This window comes from Poecilia formosa, unplaced genomic scaffold (genome assembly GCF_000485575.1).
Source record: "Poecilia formosa unplaced genomic scaffold, Poecilia_formosa-5.1.2 Scaffold293, whole genome shotgun sequence".
Classification (NCBI taxonomy): Eukaryota; Metazoa; Chordata; class Actinopteri; order Cyprinodontiformes; family Poeciliidae; genus Poecilia; species Poecilia formosa.
The window spans coordinates 206191-227451 of NW_006800232.1; the positions used below are offsets into that span (position 1 = coordinate 206191).

Below are 21261 nucleotides of genomic sequence, written 5' to 3' on the forward strand. Positions count from 1 at the left end.
CGGTAATGAGATTAAATTTCCTCTGACATCAGCAAGAATTGATGTCATGTTGGAAAATTAAATCAAAAATATGTGGTGCATTAGAGAAATTACATGTGCTCCCCATAGACACGCAGGAGAGGGATGAGATTTATGTGAAACAGTTCGGCACCCATGTACAGGAAAACGCATTAGGAGCAGCTATTTAACGTACGAGTTGGTTATAAAATGTATGTCAGTACGTCTTGAGGGCCGGGGTGGAGAAGCACTTTTCTTGCATTTGAAATCCCAATAAAATACAGTGGAGCTTATGGTTGAAACGTAAAAAAATTCAATCACTGCTTTAAAGCATCAGCATTCATGTTAGATAAAAGAAGCTGCAGAAGATGTCTGTTGTGGACTCACGTTGGTCAGATTTTGGGGGAAACTCACAATTTGCAAATATGTCAAAATTATGATCTCATAACCTAACTTCTGACACCAAGTACATCAGATGTAACAACAGCTAGCGCTTAGCCCAACCGCCATGCTTCCAGACATGCTTGCCTGGCAAAGTTGCTACAAGTCTCTCTGTGAACAGATGAAGGCGTCTCTAGGAACCATGCCAATGTTTAATCAGTCAGGAAGAAACACAAAGATGAGTTCAGTAAAACAAATAACCCTTAAAGAAACTGAAGATGATGCGTACCAAACAGGATGTGTGATGGAAACTTGTTGGTTAAACAGGCTCGCCCAGTGGAACATGATAAAAAAAAAGTTGCTTGTAACCAAATACTACTTTTGCAACTTTTATCACATGTGTAAAAGTGACAATGTAGATTTGCTACACATCACTCCTCGTTTTATGTTAACTCTGTCTCCCTTCACCACCTTCTTTTAACAGTTTTCCATAGTAAGAACCGTGAGAGCCCCCAAACCTTTAACAAAAAAAAGGTACTTCATTCTTGCCGCAACGCTGGTTTCATTCCCCCAGCTTCTTTTGTCTCTGTGTGTGGATGCATAATTTTGCCCTCCCTGGGCCATCTGTCTTCGTGGCAGAGCTAAGTGCTGTGACTGGTCGCTGATCCGAACCTTAGACACCTAATTCCTCCCATCCTCCCCATTTATTGAGAAGGATGAGGCAGAGACACAGTCTGAAATGTATCCATTTGAGACGAAAGATGACATTTAACGACTGAGCGCAACACCCAGTGAGCGCTGGACGAGAGTCGTGTGGTTCTTTAAACTATGACCACTTCACGTGACCACGCGCACAACCAGAAATGTAGCACGCCACTGGCTCCACTGGCATTCTGTCCCATTGCTTTTTACAGACAATGCAGAAATGCAAAGAAGCTCCAAACCATTGCACCAATTTATTTGAGCGCCCTTTTGCTTGAATCTGAAAGAATAATTGTGCGAGAATGTTGCAAAGGAACAAAATAATAAAACACGATTCATGCTGCTGCGGTGGGAAGTTTAAGAGCTGCGGCCAGATGGGGCTTCTTAAAACGGGGTCTTCTTGCAGAACAGAAACACAAAGCCATGAAGCAGACAGGGAGAAGCTCTGCCTCTGAGCTACGATTCAGCTATAGTTTCTCTTTTATTCAAAAAAACAGAACTGAGACCGGATGGAGAAGAGTCATGGGAAATTAGAGGCCAGAAAAGAAAAGAAAAATGAAATAATAACCAAAAAAAATCATAAATACTTAAAGCACTGAAAATGTGGCGTTAGTTAACCTAACTCAAGGTGAGCGGCCATCGGCGTGAGTCGGCGCTCTGATGGCAAACAACCAGACATCTCTGTTGTCTGTGGAGCTTTATTGCATCTCCAATGTTTACCGCGGCCTCCTTCCTCCCCTCCGTGCTTTCTGCAGCCCGGCTCTGCCCATACATGCCACACCGCCGATCTGACAGCTTAACAAAAGTAGGCCTGACACTGTGTGCATTGCAGAATAGGCTTGACATTGTGCAAGCTGTGAGATCTCACCCGTGTGTTCGTGCTGCTGTGCCTCCATGTGCACCTTTTACAGAGGACTCATGGGGTCAACGCTTTCTCTCTTCCAACTGGTTGGTGTCTGTTGCAGCATGTTTCTACTTTTAGCAGTAGTTTTCAGTGTTTAATGGTTAATATGTACAACATTTACCTTTTTGGCTTTAAAGGGGTTTTGGAGGAGAATAATAGGGCAGATGAGTTGGAAAATACTTTGACTCTCACGTGACTGGAAAGTTATTTTTATCGAAATTTTGTCAGTTTTGTTGTTGCCTTATTTCAGTAAAAGAAAAATATCTATTTATTTTATTTGTCGATGCTAGAAATTCCTTTAGTTCGTAGAGAGCACTGTAGCAACAGGGAAATATGAAATTTAATGGTTTACAATTTAAAATGATGGCGTTCACGTAAAGTTTCTTTTGCAAGACGTGGTAAAAGAACTAAATCCTGGACATATCACATACTACTAATCTGACTTTGTGTGAGTTTTCCCTTTGTGAATGTGTGTGAGTGCTTGTCACAGTTGCTGCGGGTGTGAGGCGTTGCCATGGCAGAAGGTGGTAGACGTTTAACAGGCTCTTAAGGATGGTTTGTGATATTTGGTGCTTTCTTTACCTCAGACGGCTTACATTGTTAAATACTTCCAGAACACAAGCTGAGTCATTCACGTTTGTTAGTGGGGAATAATTGCACTGATGCAGGTGCTGCTGGTTGGTAAAATTTTCTGAACCACCTCTAAAACCTGCAGTGAAATATTTTGTTTACTACTAGTTTCTCTCTCTCTCTTTCTTTCTCTCTTTTAAACATGAAATAAAACATGATATAGTTTCAAACTGCTGTAACGTTTGACTTGAGCTCCGGTGTGGACACAGTTACCACGTAAAGCGAGTGAGTAAATAATCTCCAGGCAAACAGATGTAATGAGGTGTTGAAGGACTTTAGTCAAGGGGCAGGTTTTGAGCAGCACTGAGCTATTGGACAGTCACTCAATGCAGGATTTATGAGGAGAGTCGATTCATGGCATGCATTTTCACTTAGAATGACACAACACAGATCCAATTTGGCCCACTCAATTTATGCACAGACTGACCTTAATGGCCAGTCGGGCGTCGTTTACATCAGGATTCGCGCTTAAACCCGCTCATGATAACATGGAGCACTATATATATATATATATATATATATATATATATATATATATATATATATATATATCAAAACGGGGAAAAAAAAACGTTTTTAGTTCTACTGCAAGTCAGAGTGTGCACCGGGTTCACTCTGCAGTGACAGTCTGGCTTTGCTTTGAAGACTCACACATTATACTTGCGTGTTTCTGCGCGTGTGCAGGGAACTGAAGACAGAAGGGAGCTCATGAGGTGTTGACTAGAGATTAAAGAGGAATTAGAGAAAACAGAGCACAAGAAGGAACAGAGGGGGGGAAGAGAGAAAGACAGCTTTTTTGAATATTCAAATCTCTCTTTTTTTTTAATGTCGCTGCAGATTACTGCATCTTTCATCTGCGAAGGAGAGGTCGACCTTATGTTACTCGAATCCGTCTGCGCTGGTGTGCGTTTGAGGGACGTATTCAGATGGAACGCATACTCGCACTGCATTTCCCAGATGTCATTGCAGATGTCTCTTTTTCTTTATGTCATTGCATGTAGAAGCATATTGTAAATTAGTGGAGACAGACTGGGATTGTTTAATTTCCGTCTTCGAAAAGAGTTATGCCTCCGTTCTCTTTGCAGAGCTTCGTGAAGTACGTCTGCGTACTCAGTGTGTGTTATCTGTGTGTGAATGCCTACTTTGCTCTTAACTTTATCTCAAATTGTAATTAATTAGTTTTGTTGGAGTGTGGTCGGTGGTCAGCTACTGCGCTAATCAGGTTCAACAGAGCACTGCAAAACAGACCATAACAACAATATGAAATTTAAGAGTTTTTTTTTTGTTTTTTTCTCCAAGATTTTGTTTTATATTTATGTTTTTCAGCTTAAAAAGTATATAATCACATGTTGGATAAAAATCCCAAAAGGTCGTTGGTATGTTTAGGCAAATAAACAAAAGCTGTTTTAATTTAAGAAATCTTCATGATTCCTGTTTGTCAATTTTAAATAAATAGTACACTTTTAAAAAGTCCCATCTCATTTTAAATAACAAGGAGACAAGTTTTCAGTCTCTCTACTTCTTGAGAAAAAGAAAATATATCATCAAATAGAGGACTTCAGCACATTCCTTTCTCTCATGTAAAGCAGTTTTTAAATAAAGAAAGATGTTTCACCTTAAACTCCAAATGTCTTTTGTGTTCAGGCTTTGAGTTTTGTTTTTCAGAGGATTCGGATTCAGAGATCTCCTCGAGGATGTCAGAGCATTTTGACAATTTGATAAAAATAACAAAAGAACTTATTCAGCAGACTTGCAACGTGAGGGGAGACAGCTCCAAGAGCCCTGGTTATATCGCAGAAATATTCACAAGGAATATCAGCAAAGTAATTCCTGAATACTGATGAGTAATTACCGGAATCCTTCACGGGTTAGTTCATTTGCAGGATGCTTGCAAATGAACGGTGCTGAACTGAGAGACTGAGAGAAATGGAAAAACAAACAGAAAAACCTGGGAAGAGTAAGTATAGGCTGCAGCACGAGTCAGAATAGAAATACATTCAATTATTGAAGAAAAACACAGTAAACAGAACTAAATATGGATTAGGCAAAGTCACAAATGACTTTCGAGGATTTCTCTTTTTTCTGTTGTTGTTGGTTTCTTGGTTTCTACATGAATATCTGCATGCATTCCATACATGCAGCTTCGGTCTGTAATGTAGCCCAATCAAAACCACCCCGTGATTCCGCTGATGATGGTTGCACATGGAGGAGTTTGCTAAAGTAACAAGCTAAGGCACGCTCGTCTTGTCTCCCTATTCGCTTCTTTGGCTGATCGGATCGAGCGAAATGAATGCTGGGGAAATTTATGTAAATGTTTCCTCGACTCGTAAAATGAGTTTGGATATTGCTCAGATGTAACGTTTAGCATTACGTGTCCACACATTCTGCATTGTCTTTCCCATTCTGAAGAGTGACAGACGTACCCAAGAGAAGCAGGAAACCATGGATTGGAGCGTCTTGGATACTTTGATCGCCTTAAACAAACATACACGCATGTGAAGCGAACATTTCTGTAGTTGTATTTGTTTAATCAGAGTTGTTAGAGTGTGTAATGAGGGATATATTCCCTCCGAATAGACGTCTTCAAATTAAAATGTGACTTTTCAATGTCTGCAATAAAAGCTGAACTTACACTAAAGCCTTTTACACATCTTTACCAAGGATCTCAACAAGAGTGGAGTTTGCATTAAAGAGCACACAACTTAAAAGGGATCCACTACAGTAGTAAAGGCTAAAATTAAATAATCTCTTTGTGAACTCGATCCCCAACAGCTCCAGTCTCCCATGTTTTTCCACATATAAATCACTAAATTAAGAAAGAAAATAAATTATTTATTTGTTCATTTTGTTTATCTAAACACATGACATAGACAAATGTTCCCTAATTTTAATTGAGTGCTTTTTTTTTTATGAATCACCTTGTAAATACGTGAGATGTGCATTTTATATTATATAAATAGATGCTGCAGCTCCATACGCACTTATTTCAAACACATCAAACCTACGTCTCATTTGTTAAGCTACAATAATGGAAATGAACCCACAGGTTCATAATTCTATCTCACAGGGAATAGAAGCAATCTTTCGTCAGGAGAATAAGTATGTGTGGCATTTTGGCTGAGCATGCCAGGTATTTGTCAGTTTTGACTAATTAGACTAAGGTGAACAGTGGCAGCCAGGGCTCAGAATATCTTCTGTCAGATGTGCAAATGAGAGCTGAATACAAAAGATTTTAGTACATTTTTGTACATGTAGAATGAGTACAGACAGCTGGTTTGGATATTTTCACTGCTTCCTGTGCAAAGATGTCCTGAACCTAACTGCAACATAAATAATTACTGTTTTATCTTTAGCAAATATAGGCCCCACTCTAAAACACACTCCATTTTCAACTTTAATGAAAGTTCTCTCTTTGAGCGCATCGCATGCTCAAAGAGAGAATTCAGATCTGCATAAATATTAATTGCATTTTGGCTCGAGCCTCGTTTCTTTGCTTACCACATGCACCAATTACTGTGGAAACGTAACTGTACACATGTACCACTCTTGCAGAGCTGATGCAACACTAGCTGAGTTAAAACTGCAGGGATCCATCGTTCTCATCTTGCGGATAGCTCTCTCCCCAAGGAATTCAGGATTTTTGAAACTGAAAGTTAAGCTCAGTGTGTCACTGGCAATCTGGTTAATTTGGGGCAATAATTACCTGGCCACTAGGGGGCAAACATTGCGGTACTACTGCTACTAAATATACCTCTTAGTGGTGTCATAAGGAGAGTGAGTATGCAATGACAGCAACACTACAAATTGGTAGACCACATATAATAAAAGTGGTGTTAACAAGACTAAGCTGCATAATATGCAGAGGTCACCAACTTCTTCCTGTCAGTTGCTGGAAACCTTTCAGACCTCATGTTGCCTTCAGATTAGTTTGAGAACAGTGTGTGGAGAAGCTTCATAAAATAGGTTTCCATGGCCGAGCAGCTGTGCCCAAGCCTTACATCATCACCAAGTGCAGTGCAGAGCATTTGGCTGTAGCGCAGTGGAGACATCTTTTCTAGAGTGACAGATCTTTCCTCACTGTCTTGCGATCCAAAGGACTTGTCTGGGTTTGGCAGCTGGCAGGGAGCAACTTTTTTTTTTTTTTTTTTTTTCTAGCTGCACTGTGTCAAGCATGAAGTTTGGNTTTTTTTTTTTTTTTTTTTTCTAGCTGCACTGTGTCAAGCATGAAGTTTGGAGCAGACGGGAGGAAGGTGAGGAGCTGGTTATTAGGAGTTTGGCTGTTCTCTTTTAGTTCCTGTGAAAAAGAGCTCTTAATATTTCAGTGTACCATGAAATATTTGGACAATTTTACACTCTCAGCTTTGCAGAAACCTTTTGGGAATGTCCACTTCCTCTGTTAATATGACTTTGCACCAGTACATAAAACAAGGTCCTTAAAGATGACAATGACGACGATTGGATACTTCAAGACTTTAGGAAAAACCTGACTAGCCTGACCTTAACTCGACAGAACAATTTTGGGATGAGTTAGTATGGACCCCTGGAGTAATAGTGTTCTCCTATTGTTATTCTGTGAAGTGCAAAACAAAGCCTGAATATTACTACTACATTCAGTGATTATTTCTAATTTTTGCTTAAGCCTGCAGCAAGCAAATAATATGTAAAATGTTTCAGTTAATATTCTGCATTTAAGATATTTCAGTTTTGAGTAGAAATAACCGTTGCATAACAATTAAATCAGAGATTTTGTTACAAAGCTTTTGTGTAAAGTGTTATATTTCTCCCCAGGTTTTGCCCTACTGTAAAAATGCCTTGATACATCATATAGTTTATATGAAGAGATGATGTAAGTTTTTACCTTTAGTTTTCCTTATTAATGCACATTCCAATTAAGACAGCACCTTGGGAATACATCAATATTTCAACTCTACATGCTCACTGAGAGTGTGTGTAAGTGAAACAGAGAGAGAGAGAGAAGTAAAAACAAGACTCTGTGTGTGTGTGTGGGTGTGTGTGTGCGTGTGTGTGGGTGAGTGGTGTGTATGTGTGTGAGATGATGTGCATTTGCGGCAAAAGTCAAAGTAAAGTAGAAAATCAGCAGTATCAGTGGCTTTTTTTTTTCCTTCTTCCTGGTAATCCATTTTCTCCTCATACTTTTCTCCTCATTTTCCCTCATTTAGTCTTTAAACCATCCATTTCACTCACTGTCTCTCACTCGTCTTCCTTTGTACTCTTTGACCCCCCACCCACCCTTCCGTTGTCATAATGAGACAATGCCCGAAATTACATCCGCCTCAGAAGAAGCACAATACTCTCCTGGTAATGCATATTTTACGAGTTTTTCTGCTGTCGTGTTGAGGTTCATGCTGCAACATGGCTCCATATGCGACTTGCATTGCTTCTGAACATGCGATCTGAAAAGCTGTGGTCGCGATGCTGCACATTACTCAGGATTTGGTCAAAGTTTGATGCAAAGCAGAATCGACTGAAAGGATTTTGAAATTGATTCACCCTTTTATTTATTTATTTATTTATTTTTTATTCCATCAGTAGAACTACATTTACATCACTCCAAGTTGATATACACAAATAGGACCAAATCAAGGGATCTCTTCCATGTCTAATTTGCATAACACAATGAGACGTCAGTAAAGCCTGAACTCTTTAGATTCCCATCCTTATAGAGCTAATTAAAAAAAAAAGAGAGAGAGAGAGAAAATGCTTTTACCATGTGTAGCTTATTGCAAAAATAACCTCTCTGCTTCCTCAAAAAGGATGTTCAGGTCAGAGAGGTGATGCCTGACATCTACACCCTTCAAATTAAGCTTCTTCCTTTTTACGAGACGCCAGTCTTTAACAGCACCAAAGGTTTTCTGGATAATAACTGTCATGCTCGTCTCTTCGCAGCCTTTTAGCCTAATTGGCACGAGTGCAGATTATATTATGCCTGGCGACACCATAATGCGTGCATCTCTCCTACGTTTCCCTCCCTGGTGCGCTGGGCCTCGCCATTGATCTGCTTTGGTAAACACTGCAACCTGATCTGCAGCAGACATCGGCTCATTAACATGGTGATTTCATGATTTTTTTGGCAAAAAGCACTATAATTCCATTAGCAGCAAATTGCCATGAATGGGCCCATTTAGTGCGTTAGACCCATGCAAGACTTCCTGTTGGCGTCTGTTTCAGGTGGATTGATGGAACGATTGTTTATTTGTCCTTTTGCATGGTCGCATCGTATCAGTTGCAGCACTCGCCGTGTATCGTGTTCTGTAGTTCAGTTATTGTTGTCCTTTACAGCATAAACAGTGTCGCATAGCATCTTATGGACCAACCACACAACAGGCTCTGGCTGTCTGTTGCTGATGATTCAGAATGACATGTATATTGTTCTGACCTTAACTTTCCTCTTGCACGTGGTTCGAGCACGTGTCCATGCTGGTGATCCTGTTAAACTGTGTGACTCTGGGGATGTTTCAGCCCTGCGAGGATGTTACCTGCCTGTCAGAATGGTGCCGCATCCTACAGGTGAGCGTCATGCCCAGTCGGATGGGTTTGCATGAACATTCTGTTCTAAAGGCTTTTTTTTTTTTTCTGAGTGTGATTTTTTCTTTTTTTCCCAATGGGAGCAGCATGTAACTTTTGCAAAAATGTGTTTGTGACTTATTTGTTAGAAGTGTCATCATGCTGTGACAGTATAATTTGAGACAGTCTGTGGAAAGATCGGGCTCCTTCACTGCCTCCCTGAGCTGCTGTTGTCTGAAGAAATGCACTGCTCCCAGTCAAAAAAGACGTTGTGGGGAGCCAGCTGTAGTGCAACAGGGAGAAAGAGAGAGGTTGTGAACGACGCATGCACAAGGGTGATTGTGCATGCGTCCTCCTAAGAGCCTCCTCCTGGTCCTGACTGGCTGTTTCTGACGGAGCAGTGTATGTGCAGATAATAGAAGATCCGTAGGAAGAAAGCAGAGGAGCTTCATTTTTTCCCACACATTATCTGTTTCATGCTATACTGTCACAACATGTAAAAAAAAAAAAAAAAACAATTTTTTTTTAAAAACTGTTCTTTTTGAAAAAATAGTCACCATGTACATTTACAGTCTTTGTTGTCAATTTTAACATCTGTATTTTGCAGAAGCACTTTATATTCCTAAAATATTTGCACATTTTATCATATTACTTTGACTGAGCCTGTAAGGACACTCAGTGGGTACCCGGAAATTCAACCACACACAGGAGTACTCGAAAGGAAAAAAAAACAAAAAACGAAAAAAAAAAACAGGTTTAATTTTAATTTCAAATCCTGGTTGCTGCTCAGGACGAAGTAAGCAAACACAGCTCTGAGAAAAGAGGGGAGAAAGCTGGTGATGCACAGATAAAGGAGGGGTATGTTTGAAATGTTCAGCTTCACTGACCTATAGAGCAATGGACTGGTGGGGCAGAAGGACCAAGCATTAGACGGCAGGGAGGGGCAGGTAACCAGACTCAACAGGCTTCTGTGGGCTGCGAAAAAATCAAGGAAGATCTTCATAAAGAGGTCCGAAAAGCAACATCCTAGTGACTTAGACGATGACCAGGCTGAGGTCATACACAGGAGGACAGAGACGACAAACCAAGCAGGAGGGGCAGGCAGTACTCTGTGGCCGTGAGGCAGAGCTTGGGTCAGGGTCCAGAAATCCAAGACAGATGGGATCCATGAAGGGCTTGGCAGATGGGGTAGACCCGTGGGCAGAAAGGGTCGTAAATACACCGAAGACTTGGAAGGAAATGCTGGATCTCTACTGGCTCGTGGCTGTCAGCAAGGAGGCCGAGGCTGAGAGGTGTTTAAGTAGGGTGGGACTCAGGTGAGACAGGCAAGCAGTCAGGCATGGCAGGTGGACTGGAATCAGAATGGACATGAAACAGAACATGAATCATGACAGAGCCGCTTTAGAGCGGGAATATGGTTTGATTTAAATCATTCTTATTGAAGTTGTGGCTGTAAATTTAGGGTTCCTGTATTTTATTTAGCTCGATCTCTCCATCAACTCTGGCCAGCTTCCTTATACCTGACGAAGAAAAGCATTCCCGCAGCATGATGCCACCTCTTCCAAGTTTCTAGTTTGGATTGGTTTTGTTTTGTTAGTTTGGCTCTTATTTCCGCCTGAGCTGTGAATCTGTGAAGCTTTTCTGATCCCATATTATTTCCATATTATTATCATTTATAATGGCTCTGTGAGAAGTTCAATCTAACTTTCATTGACTTTATACCAATCTGAAAATTCTTCTTGTCAGTCTATCACACGCAGTCCCCATAAATTAAATCAAATAGACTGTAGCTTGAGGTTCTAATCTGACAAAATGTGCAAACGCTCCTGTAAAGTGTAATATTTCGCAATACCAATGAAGCGTAATACGTACTACGTCTCATTGGTATTACTTATATTTCACAAATCTGACTTGGATGTAAATGAGTTAATTACCTTTTGACATTTTATTCCTGCATGCTTGTTTTAGTGAGGCGTCAACTCATGGCACATTGAGACAGACTCATTATACTGAAATACAGACATTCCTCCTGCCATACGAGACGACTAATTAATTGAGTACCAACCATAACCAACCACGCTGAGTCAGAACAACTCCCTGCTGAAATTAAGCCAACTAATTTATTGAAGAGATCTGTGTTTGTCACAGAAACCCTGCTCTCAAAAGTCTACTGCTGATATAAAAGTATGCTTGCGCTGATGAGGAGATTCGACAAGGTCGTCTTGTTTGTGAGCGTTTTGGTCGAAGTCCGTGTTAAATCTTCTTTTCTGTGTGTATTTGTCTGTTTTTATTCGACCAGGTGTTGGACGATTGCATCTTCGCTTTCTTTGCGGTGGAGATGGTGATCAAGATGGTGGCCCTTGGAATTTTCGGCCCCAATTGTTACCTCGGCGACAAGTGGAACCAGCTCGACTTTGTTATCGTCATGGCAGGGTCGGTGTCCCGTCGACGTCGTTGCGCAATAACATTTTGCAACTCAATCAGGGTGATGCTCGTTGGAAGCCGAGATGTAAAATCTCTTTTTTAGATGAACATTTTCAAGCAGAAAAGGAGAGCAATTTGACCCCCGTACCAGTCAGTTCAAAGGTCTTTGTATCCGAGCAACCATATGCACACTAATGACCGAATATCACTTTCAAATGACTATGAATTATTAAGAAGACATTTGAATGGGAGGAAATTAGGATGATGACTGGAGAATATAAAATGTCATGCTATCTCTTGGCAGGAAGCAGCTAGGCGCCTTTTCTAGGTCACAGTAACATTCTTTTTCTTTTATCCACGTTTTCCTATGTAGTCGGGTAAGAAAGCATGCAAGTACAAACGCACCGTCTTACAAATCAGCATGCATAGGGAGCATTACATTCTTCTCCTGAAGAGGAAAAGAATGTAATAAAATATATTACACATGTAGCTTCAGTGTTCAGGACCGATAGAGCAGACAAGTAGTGAGTGAACGCCGCTCCTCCAACCTTTTCTGCAGGGGAAGCCATAACCTGCTAACTGCTTCTTCTAGATTCTCATAATTATTATGCTGACTGCAATGTACGGCAGATATAAAAAGTTGGAAACCCCTTTTTAAACTGTGAAATCTTTGTGAGACAAAGACAAATGGTTATCAAATGTTTTTATTATTTTTATTTTATTTCTTTTTACCTCTAGTGCACCGTATATTTCCTACAATTCAAGTCCAAAGCAAACAAATCTGTTTGGGTAAAACAGGGAATAACAGATATAATCTCTGAATAAGTGTGCACAGCCAGACATTAATACTTTGTTGCCCCATCCTTTGTTCCAGCTCTCAATCTTCTTGGGTGCACACACTAGTATAGAGAGATCTGAATAGCCATAAATAAAGTTCAGCGGTCCTACTGGGATTTTCTTGACATTTGCTCCTTTTCATCATGAGCTGAAGTCGTGGATTACAGCGAGGTTACAAAGGAGCCAAAGAATATCATTGTATCGGTGAGGAACAGGGTAGAGAGGAGTTTGTTTTTTTTCCATAAGTGGTTGAAATCATGATCAGTTCTCAATACCAGTTTGCTTGCACTTAAAACCTTGAGATGTCTGGAAGAAGATGAAGAGGGATTTTATTTTTCTGCATTACCCCGAGTCAAATGATTCCACCAAAAAAAAGAAAAAAAAAAAGAAGGGATGACCAAAACAAAATTATATTGTGTGTTTCACTTTATGTTGTATATTCACTGCACTTTCCTTTTCAGGGTGTTGGAGTATTCTCTGGACGGCCACAACGCCAGTCTGTCAGCCATCCGTACTGTTCGGGTGCTCAGGCCACTGCGAGCGATCAACAGAGTACCAAGTAAGACCAAGAGATTTACCCAATTAAGTGTTGCCCTTTTAGCTCAATAATGACATATGTGCACAATAGGTGTGTCCAAATTCAATTGTATCACTTTATCTCTTCCACTGTAAACATATGTACAGTTGAAGAAGGTGTTATTGAGTATTTGGACCTTGATACTTTGACTCTCAATAAGTGGACACAAAACTTCCAAGTTCTTTTTTTTTTTTTTTTTTGAAAATCACAAGTGGCACAGATGCCAGCAACCCTAAAAATGAATGTGATTTCTAGTTTACACATAGAGGTTGATCTGAGTTTCTGAAGACTTTTTAATTGTAATCTGTGGCTTTCTGTCAAACTGGGGTATAAGTACGACACGACACAGAGGCCCATTTCTTTTAGCCACTGGCACTGAGCTGATTGAGAAGCCATATTTATCTTGCAGCAACGGACTGTGAGCAGGATTGTCAGGGAGATAAAACAATTCTCCACGGCTCACTTGCAGAGTGAGCCAGTGCCACAATAAAATGGCATTCTTAAGCATTTTTTATTTTATTTTTTTATTTTTTTTTTACCAGAGGTGCCATTGTGGCTGAATAGTGCTGCGAGCACTTATCTAAAGAGATTGAGACTAAATGTATTGTTTTATAGTGTTTGTTTAAAAGGCAAAGACATTCATAGCAGAATAACACCCTGAGAGAAAGATGTGAGTAAAAATGAAACGGTAAGCCAAGTCGGAAGGAACAAAGACAAAATGAGAACTGAATGATACAGACGAGGGAGATGGAAAAATGTGTACGTGTCCGCGCGTGTGTGTGTGTGTGTGTGTGTGTGTGTGTGTGTGTGGAGTGGGTGTTATGACAACAAAACAAGAAGATGAATCAGAAAATAAAACGAAGGAAACACTGAGTGATGAAGACACAAATGAAGACAGACAGACTTTTGCAAAGCCTTTAAGATCAGTGCAGTTCTTTCTTTGAGCATTTGTTTTTCATACATAAGTTTGTTACTGTTGTCACTCCAATATCTCCCCAATAAAGTGTTATTATTACATTTTGGTGAATTTCTTCACCAAGTGTAGAGGAATTCAGTTTTTACACTGACCACCCATTCTTCCACATAATATGTTGTGCCTCGCCTAAACTTTAAAAACACCTTTTTTTTTCTTTTCTTTTTTTTTTTTTACTTCGGTTACAGCTCAATACATCTACCCCTGCTGCAGCAGTCTCCTTTTCCCTGGAATTTAATTCAAGTTACCGCTACGCTGTATGTCAGATGCATTTCTGTTGGCCTACAATTCTGTAGTTTGTTTGCCCTGAGCAGTGCAGGACTGTATTTTTGGTTTGCTTGTTCACACCACTTTGTGGTAAGTTGATGTATGGCCCCGAAGAGTTTGGTGTTTGCTTTCAGCTCAGTGGAAGTCGCACATTATTTGTCACGTTCCTAAAAGCTCCTGACAGAAGAGGCCATGAATCTATAGCTAAAGAGATTTTCTAGACAAGAGTGTCATAACAACTTACAGCATTACTAAGCTGCATGCATTAGCATGTGGCCAAGCTTCGGCCTGGAAGTAAGTAAGGACATATTGTACAATATTTCAGGACAATCGATGTGATCAACAAAAACAACAGAGCTGCATGTGCTGAAAAGCTTCTTTTAATGGCTTTATGAAAATATACATTAATGACTTGATTGATTCTTAGTCAGCCACCATTTTTAGCAACAGTACTGAAAAATAATGACCACAGTCAACATTATCTATCCAAATGGCTTCCATGTGGCAAAAGCCTTTAACAATCTCACGATTTTTAAAATAATAATCTCCTAATGGTTGTGAATCACAGCCTTTTCACCTTCTTGTAACCACTAGCTGTGCTTAATTATACATACACAGATTTGGTTTCAGATGTTATTTTAAAATCTCTGAGCTTCCCTGTAACAGAAGGCAAAACTAAACGACAAACGCTTCAGCGAGTTTCTAAAAGCAGCATGAAATTAAACTGAAATGAAATAAAGAGGTGGGATATCCATTTGGGATGACAATGGCAGGTGTTAGTTACAATGGTCTTAAAAACAAGGTCAGAGGAAGCAAATGGACGTACATCAAGCCCGAAACTCACAGGCACACACGTTCACAGACACCTGGAGGTCATCTGAAATCATTTTACGTCACTGCGTATTATTTTTTCATCTAGCATATAATCGCGTTCCCGGGCAGCAGCACTCATACAAAGACTAATACCCCTCTCTCCTACTGTTTCCCCCATTATTCTCTATCTCTGTTTGTCTTGCCGTCTTCTTGTCGGTGAGTTGTTACGCAGATGTTAACTGTGTTTTTGTTCCGTAGCTTAGATACTGTGAGCAACCGTCTGTTTATTTCACATTATCAGGGCTGCTGCTTGCAGGGGGCTTTGCAAATTATCTGCCAACTGTAGATAATTTGCAGTTGTGTTTGTACACTGTGTGTGTACGCGTGCGCTCATTCTCGCACACTGATTGCTTGAATAAGTCATCAGAATCCTTGAGTGTTGTGTGCAACACCTAGATTTCTCCTGCCGGATCTAATAGCGAGTTATTTGGGCGCCCATCTTGTTTTGACTGCAGGACCGAGTTTAAAATAAGCAGTGCACTTTTGCTGCTTCCTGCAGTGTGACTTGGCTTTTTCCAAGAGAAGCAAAATGAGAAACTCCAAGACTAATGAGATCACAAGCTGAGAGCACAGATAACAATGTCATAAAGGAAGAGCATTTAAAAACTTGTGGCCCATAACTAGAGTCCATAAACGTGATGGAAAAGGGTAATTTGTGTCAACTCGGACTCTTCAGTGTTTCCCCACTTTTGGTCTTGATTCAAAATTTTATTAGATGCAGTGATAGGTTTTAATTTGTAACTCTAATGCCATTTATGGGCACAAAACAGTAAAGCTACATTTCTTTGATTCCCCACTGGTTTTCTAATAGTCATTCTTTTATGACTGCTTGGCTTGTAGTTCAGTTCGAAAGTAGATTAGCGTCAATCTGTACTAATTAATAACATGCTTAAAATGTAAAATGAAAATTTAAAAAAAGAACATATTTTCTTGATTCATTTGCAAGCACTGGACATTGTTGTTTTTTTGTTTGTTTGTTTTTTTTAATTTTTTTTATTAAAATGTTCTTGTTCTCATCTTGTCAGCTGACATATCTGCCCTTTTCCCACTGTAAAAATGTCCTTCATTGCGAGGCGGGGAATGGTACGTCTATTCATACCAAAGTAGCATGTTTTAGTTCTGTCAATGCAGTCAGAGGAAGAATATGCTAATCAAAAAGCCCACCTCTCTTTTTCACAAAATGACATATCCATGTCATTTTGCTGATTTTTTAAATTTTTTTCTTGTTAAACACCAAAACAGAGAATTAACAGATGAAGAGGGGATATTATTGCAAAAAAATATATAAATAAATAAATGCTTTCTAAATGCAACACTTCAGAGCTTAAAGCCACAAATGTTGACATTTCCATGGAACATCTGAAACTTAGCATTGCAGATTCAAAATCCAAATCCTCGTAAATAAGAAACAAATGAGATGACTGCAAAATGTTCAGAATAGTTTCCAGACTATATATATACATATATATAAAATTAAAACTTCTTAATCTACTGCACTTGTAAAACATAATTATAGCTTCTAGTCGGGTCTTTTAGTCAACCTTGCATCAACCATGCATCGATGTGTGTCGCAGTAACACAAAGCCCCACAGGGTGCACTTTTCTCTCCCAGAGTCATGACCAGAGCAAATGACCAGAGCGTATTTGCCGTTTGCACAACTGCTTCTGACACAGGAAAACGCTCACAACTCCAGTCAGCTGCAGCAGGAGCAGCCAGGAAGGCAGGCAGGCGTCGCTGGACTCGGTGAGGTGACGTCTCACCAAAACAGAGCCTTCCTGAACTGCTCAGTGTGCAAACTTAGATGTTGAGTTACATAAATAAATAAATAAATAAATAAAGGTCAGTGTTTTTCTTGCCCGGCTCCTGTTATGCAGGTGAGCAGCTTATAGCTAATTCTAAGCCATTGTAAATGGATTGTTGAAAAATCGCCAATAATTTTGTCGTTGGCTTTGAAAAATGCTTTTAATGTGCACTGATAAGATTTCTTTATATTTGGGGAAGATCACAGATTGTGGAATATGAGAGGAAGAGAAAAATGGTGTGCAGTAATACCACATGGGGAGTAAGACCAAGGTTTTTGTGTTGCCTTGGGATCAGAGTGGCATTATTATAGGACATCACTGTGAGGCCGAGTCCTCAGATTACATTAAAGACCTGCAGCATGATTAAATCTTTTTGTAATATAGACTAAAACCCCCCCAGTCAGTGACAAGCTTACTCATTTTAGCTGATTGTATGTCCTAATATCTTCCCAGTTTAAACAAAGTTATGTTAAGTTTTTTTCTCTTCTGATTGCAATCTTCGTGTCATAACCCCGTCGTTATTTATTAGAATTGTTTTTGAAGCTCTGGGACTGCTCTGCTCATTTATAGTGACCGGATAAGTTTGGAGAAAATTAAAATTATAGTGTTGTGTTACTATGTAGAAAGTACTGTGTGTCCTAGACTAAATCTTGGCATCGGGTGTGTGTGCGTAAAGAAACAGACACTGATGAGTCATTTCCTCTGGGGCAGTCGGTGTGGTTTTTGGAGCGTCCTTCCAGACTTGGAAGCAGAATCTGTTTCGATCGTTGAAATGTACTGATTGACTAGTTTATCCTTGGAAAATGGAAAATAATTCACCGTTGTTCTTTTCAGCGTTTTCAGCCACAATCTACCCTGCAGTTACATGCAGATGTGGGGAAACAGATTTGAATTTAAGTAAACTTAAGGGAAGTAAACGTTGTAATTAAACTAATTGAAATGTTTGCTATGCTTATGTCACGTCACTTATGCAAAATTCATTACATTTTGTGGAAAATGTCCACGTTTCTAAAAGATGAAATGATATTTAGCTTCTGATGCCAATTAAAGTGATGAATATGTCAGTTATTGAAAAGAGCCAAAACATTATCTGTTGTTGTCAAGAGTTAGAGAAGTCTTATTTTGAAGAGAGGTTGGGCAGCCAGGATGACGACTTAACAGAGCATTGACTATTTAAACAAAATATTCATTATCTCAGACCAAACTAAACATTTGCTACCAGTTTCATTTTTTTTTTTTTTTTTGTTTTGGTTTGGGTTTTTTTTGCCAAGATTTGGTCAAACTATCCCGGTATTAAAACAGTCAGCTTCAAGTTCTTCAGCTAAACGTCACTCAAACAAATGATTCCTCAGATGAGACGACACACACTGTGAGTTTGATGAGACCAAGACCAGCTAAATGTTAACAAAATGTTAGCAGTCTTACTGCAGAACTCTTCAAAAAGTCACCTGGTTGTACATGATGGACACTCGTTGCGTGTAGCTAATGCTAGCGACACAGAAGCTGTTGCTTCCCATAGGATGAAATAATATTCATGGTTTTTATTACCTATCAAAAGTGTTTGAAGGTGTTGAGTATCCAAAGGACTAGGAAAGACTCGCAGTTTCTGCATTTAAATATGTGCATGTGAGATATTAATTTCTCGTTGCGTCTGCGCTGTTTGTGTCCCACTGTGTAGGTATGAGGATCCTGGTGACGCTGCTTCTGGACACCTTACCCATGCTGGGGAATGTGCTCCTTCTCTGCTTCTTTGTCTTTTTTATCTTCGGCATTGTGGGAGTCCAGCTGTGGGCCGGACTGCTACGTAACCGCTGCTTCCTGGAAAAAAACATAACAGACATAATAAAGTAAGCAATTTCTTCTTTTTTTTTAACCTTTAGTAAATACCTTCTTTTTCTCCCCTTCAGACTTTTAGACCAGCTGTAACGCGAATGCTTGCAAGGAAAAGTTTCATGTTTTTTTCTTCTTTTTTTTTTTTTTTTCCAGAGAGCATTTTGGTTTTTCTTGCCTTCGGACATAAGGTTGCCTGTTGATATCGTATGCTCTGTTTTTTAATTTTTTTATTTTTTATTTCTTTGTTGTTTTTTTCATAACATTGGTATGAAAAAAATAACTCCTTACAGTCCATGTGAAAGAGCATTTCAGATGAGATTCCTCATAACGATCCTTTTTAAGTTAGTGCTGCTTCTTCAACTTTTTCTACATTTTGTCACATTAACAAAATACAAACTTGAGTGTATTTTTTTGGTTGATATACTAAAACAAAGTACTCCATAATTCTGAAAGATGAGCAATAAATAAATTAGGGTTTCAAATATTTTTACAAATAAAATGCTGGGAAATGTATACTTCACTTTTAAGGTCGTGGACAAGGTTGTGGAAATACTTAAAACAGGGTTATAAATCAGTATAAATTCAGTTGTAATACAAAGGAAATACTTTTTAGATATTGGGGTAAAATTACTGTAGAAATAAAAAACACATTTTCTTTCCATTTAACAGTTATTTCCTACTTTGTGTTGGTTTAGCACCTAAAATCCCCCCAAATTACATTGAAGTTTGTAACCTGACAAAAATTGTAAGGAATTGTTTTCGAGCACCTGAAATTATTATAAACATGCATGAGAATAAGTAAGACCAGTTATAAAATAATAATAATAATAATATTTTAATTCTAACTGTTGTGATATTTAACACTGAACATGCTGGAAGAACAGAGAGACGCCCATTTCCTCTCGACGATCTTATCTTGGATGTGGCATCATTAGACGCAGCAGCCACGTTTTCCCCTCCTCAGTCCAGGGCCGCATGTAGACAAACAGGAATGCACGCATTAGGCAGATAGAGAAGCTCAGCCGCTCATTTAGCCATGGGGAGTAAAACTGAATCTAAGAGCAAAAAGTAAAAAAGAAAAAAAAAAAAAAAAAGCCTTTGTGTCAACAAACTCTGGAAGCAGACAATGTCACTTTGGGATAGTTTGGCTAATTTTGCTCTTGATGTAATTGTACAAATTGTTCCAGAGTAAATGTGGCTTGTTCACTGTGTGAGGGAACAAAACACATCAGCTTGGTTCTCAGAAGACTAAGCACACAAACCTATTTCTGCCAAAATGTGAAATCACCTGCACATACTCTTTTCTTAGAATTTTTGAGACTTTTGTTTTTTGTATAACAAGGATTTTGTTTTTAATCCCTGTTGTAAGACGGAACATAAGAGCAGTAAGAATTTCATTAAAAGGAAGGCGAAAATCCACTGAATCGTTAAAATTAAGCAACGAGACGGATGTCAGCAGAGCTTTTTGCGCATCTCTAATTGAAAGTAGCTCAATGCGGTGGAACCGAGTCACTCACTTCGTACCTGCTAATTCGCTCCGATCTCCAAATAACTTCTCCAACAACAAGTGCTATTAAATAGGGGAGTGGGTGGAATGAAGAGTGGGACGCTTCATTGCTTATTGAAGCAAATAAACTGTATGGGCATCTTGAGCACGTTAAAAAGACATTATGTTCATTTAATAAGCAATAAAGCAGATGTCTGCTCCTCACTCCTGATTCAGAGAGTGTCTCATGCGAATGCAGGGAGACGGAGAGAAGAGACGGACGGTGTGCAACGTTAAAGTTTGACTCTAGTATTAGCTCGAGACATCTTCAAAATCTCAGGTTGATACAGTAAATTTCCTCACTTTACCTTTATTAACTCGAAACTACGTTGAAATCACTTTCGGCAAAATTGTCCTCTATGTCAGACAAACATCATCACTTTGTTGAAACTGCAAAAAGAAAACAGCAGAGCTACGGATGGACATACTGATTGCTGCATGTCAAACAAATTTAATGACAGCGATACAGTATGATGAAATTAGATGTAAGACAAGAAGCAATCTTTTTTCTTTTTTCTTTTGGTCTGTAATCATGTCAAAATCGCAAGAAAATTGCTTTTTTTTCCCCTCCCTTTTAAATTTCATGCTATCTGGAAACAAACAAAAAGGGGGATTTCTCCTGATCATGAGGTGAAGCTAGTTTGAATTTCTCAAGATAACAGGAGCTAAACAAAATTCATACCATAATGAATATCTGCAAGCGCTAAGCTTATTTCATCCATTGACCATATCAATGTTTTTCAGTTTTGGGTTTTTCACAATAAAACTTTTAGCAACAAACTAAGAGCCAATCTGGAATTAGTTGATGATTTAATGTAATTTTCTACAGCTATTGTATAGATTTCATACAGGTTAACTTAACCTGGAACACAAATAATGGAAGTCAATCAAATATTGCACATTTATGTAGTCGTAAGGTTTGTACAGGGGACGTGAGCATTTTTGGGGGGATTTATCAAAATCTCCAAAAACAAATGAACATATAGTTA

General features: G+C 39.2%; 1 protein-coding gene across 4 annotated transcripts in view; it reads left to right on the forward strand.

Annotated features, from left to right (window-relative positions):
- cacna1ha (calcium channel, voltage-dependent, T type, alpha 1H subunit a) overlaps positions 1–21261 on the forward strand; it is a 128835-nt gene that overhangs the window by 50001 nt on the left and 57573 nt on the right. For 3 of the 4 annotated variants that reach the window (XM_016681769.1, XM_016681767.1, XM_007572047.2), the window contains exons 3-6: positions 9031–9142; positions 11439–11572; positions 12862–12959; positions 18572–18740. In XM_016681769.1, coding sequence (XP_016537255.1) covers positions 9031–9142; positions 11439–11572; positions 12862–12959; positions 18572–18740 — 513 coding nt within the window. The remainder of the gene's footprint in view (positions 1–9030; positions 9143–11438; positions 11573–12861; positions 12960–18571; positions 18741–21261) is intronic. The other variant, XM_016681768.1, reaches the window with a different exon arrangement.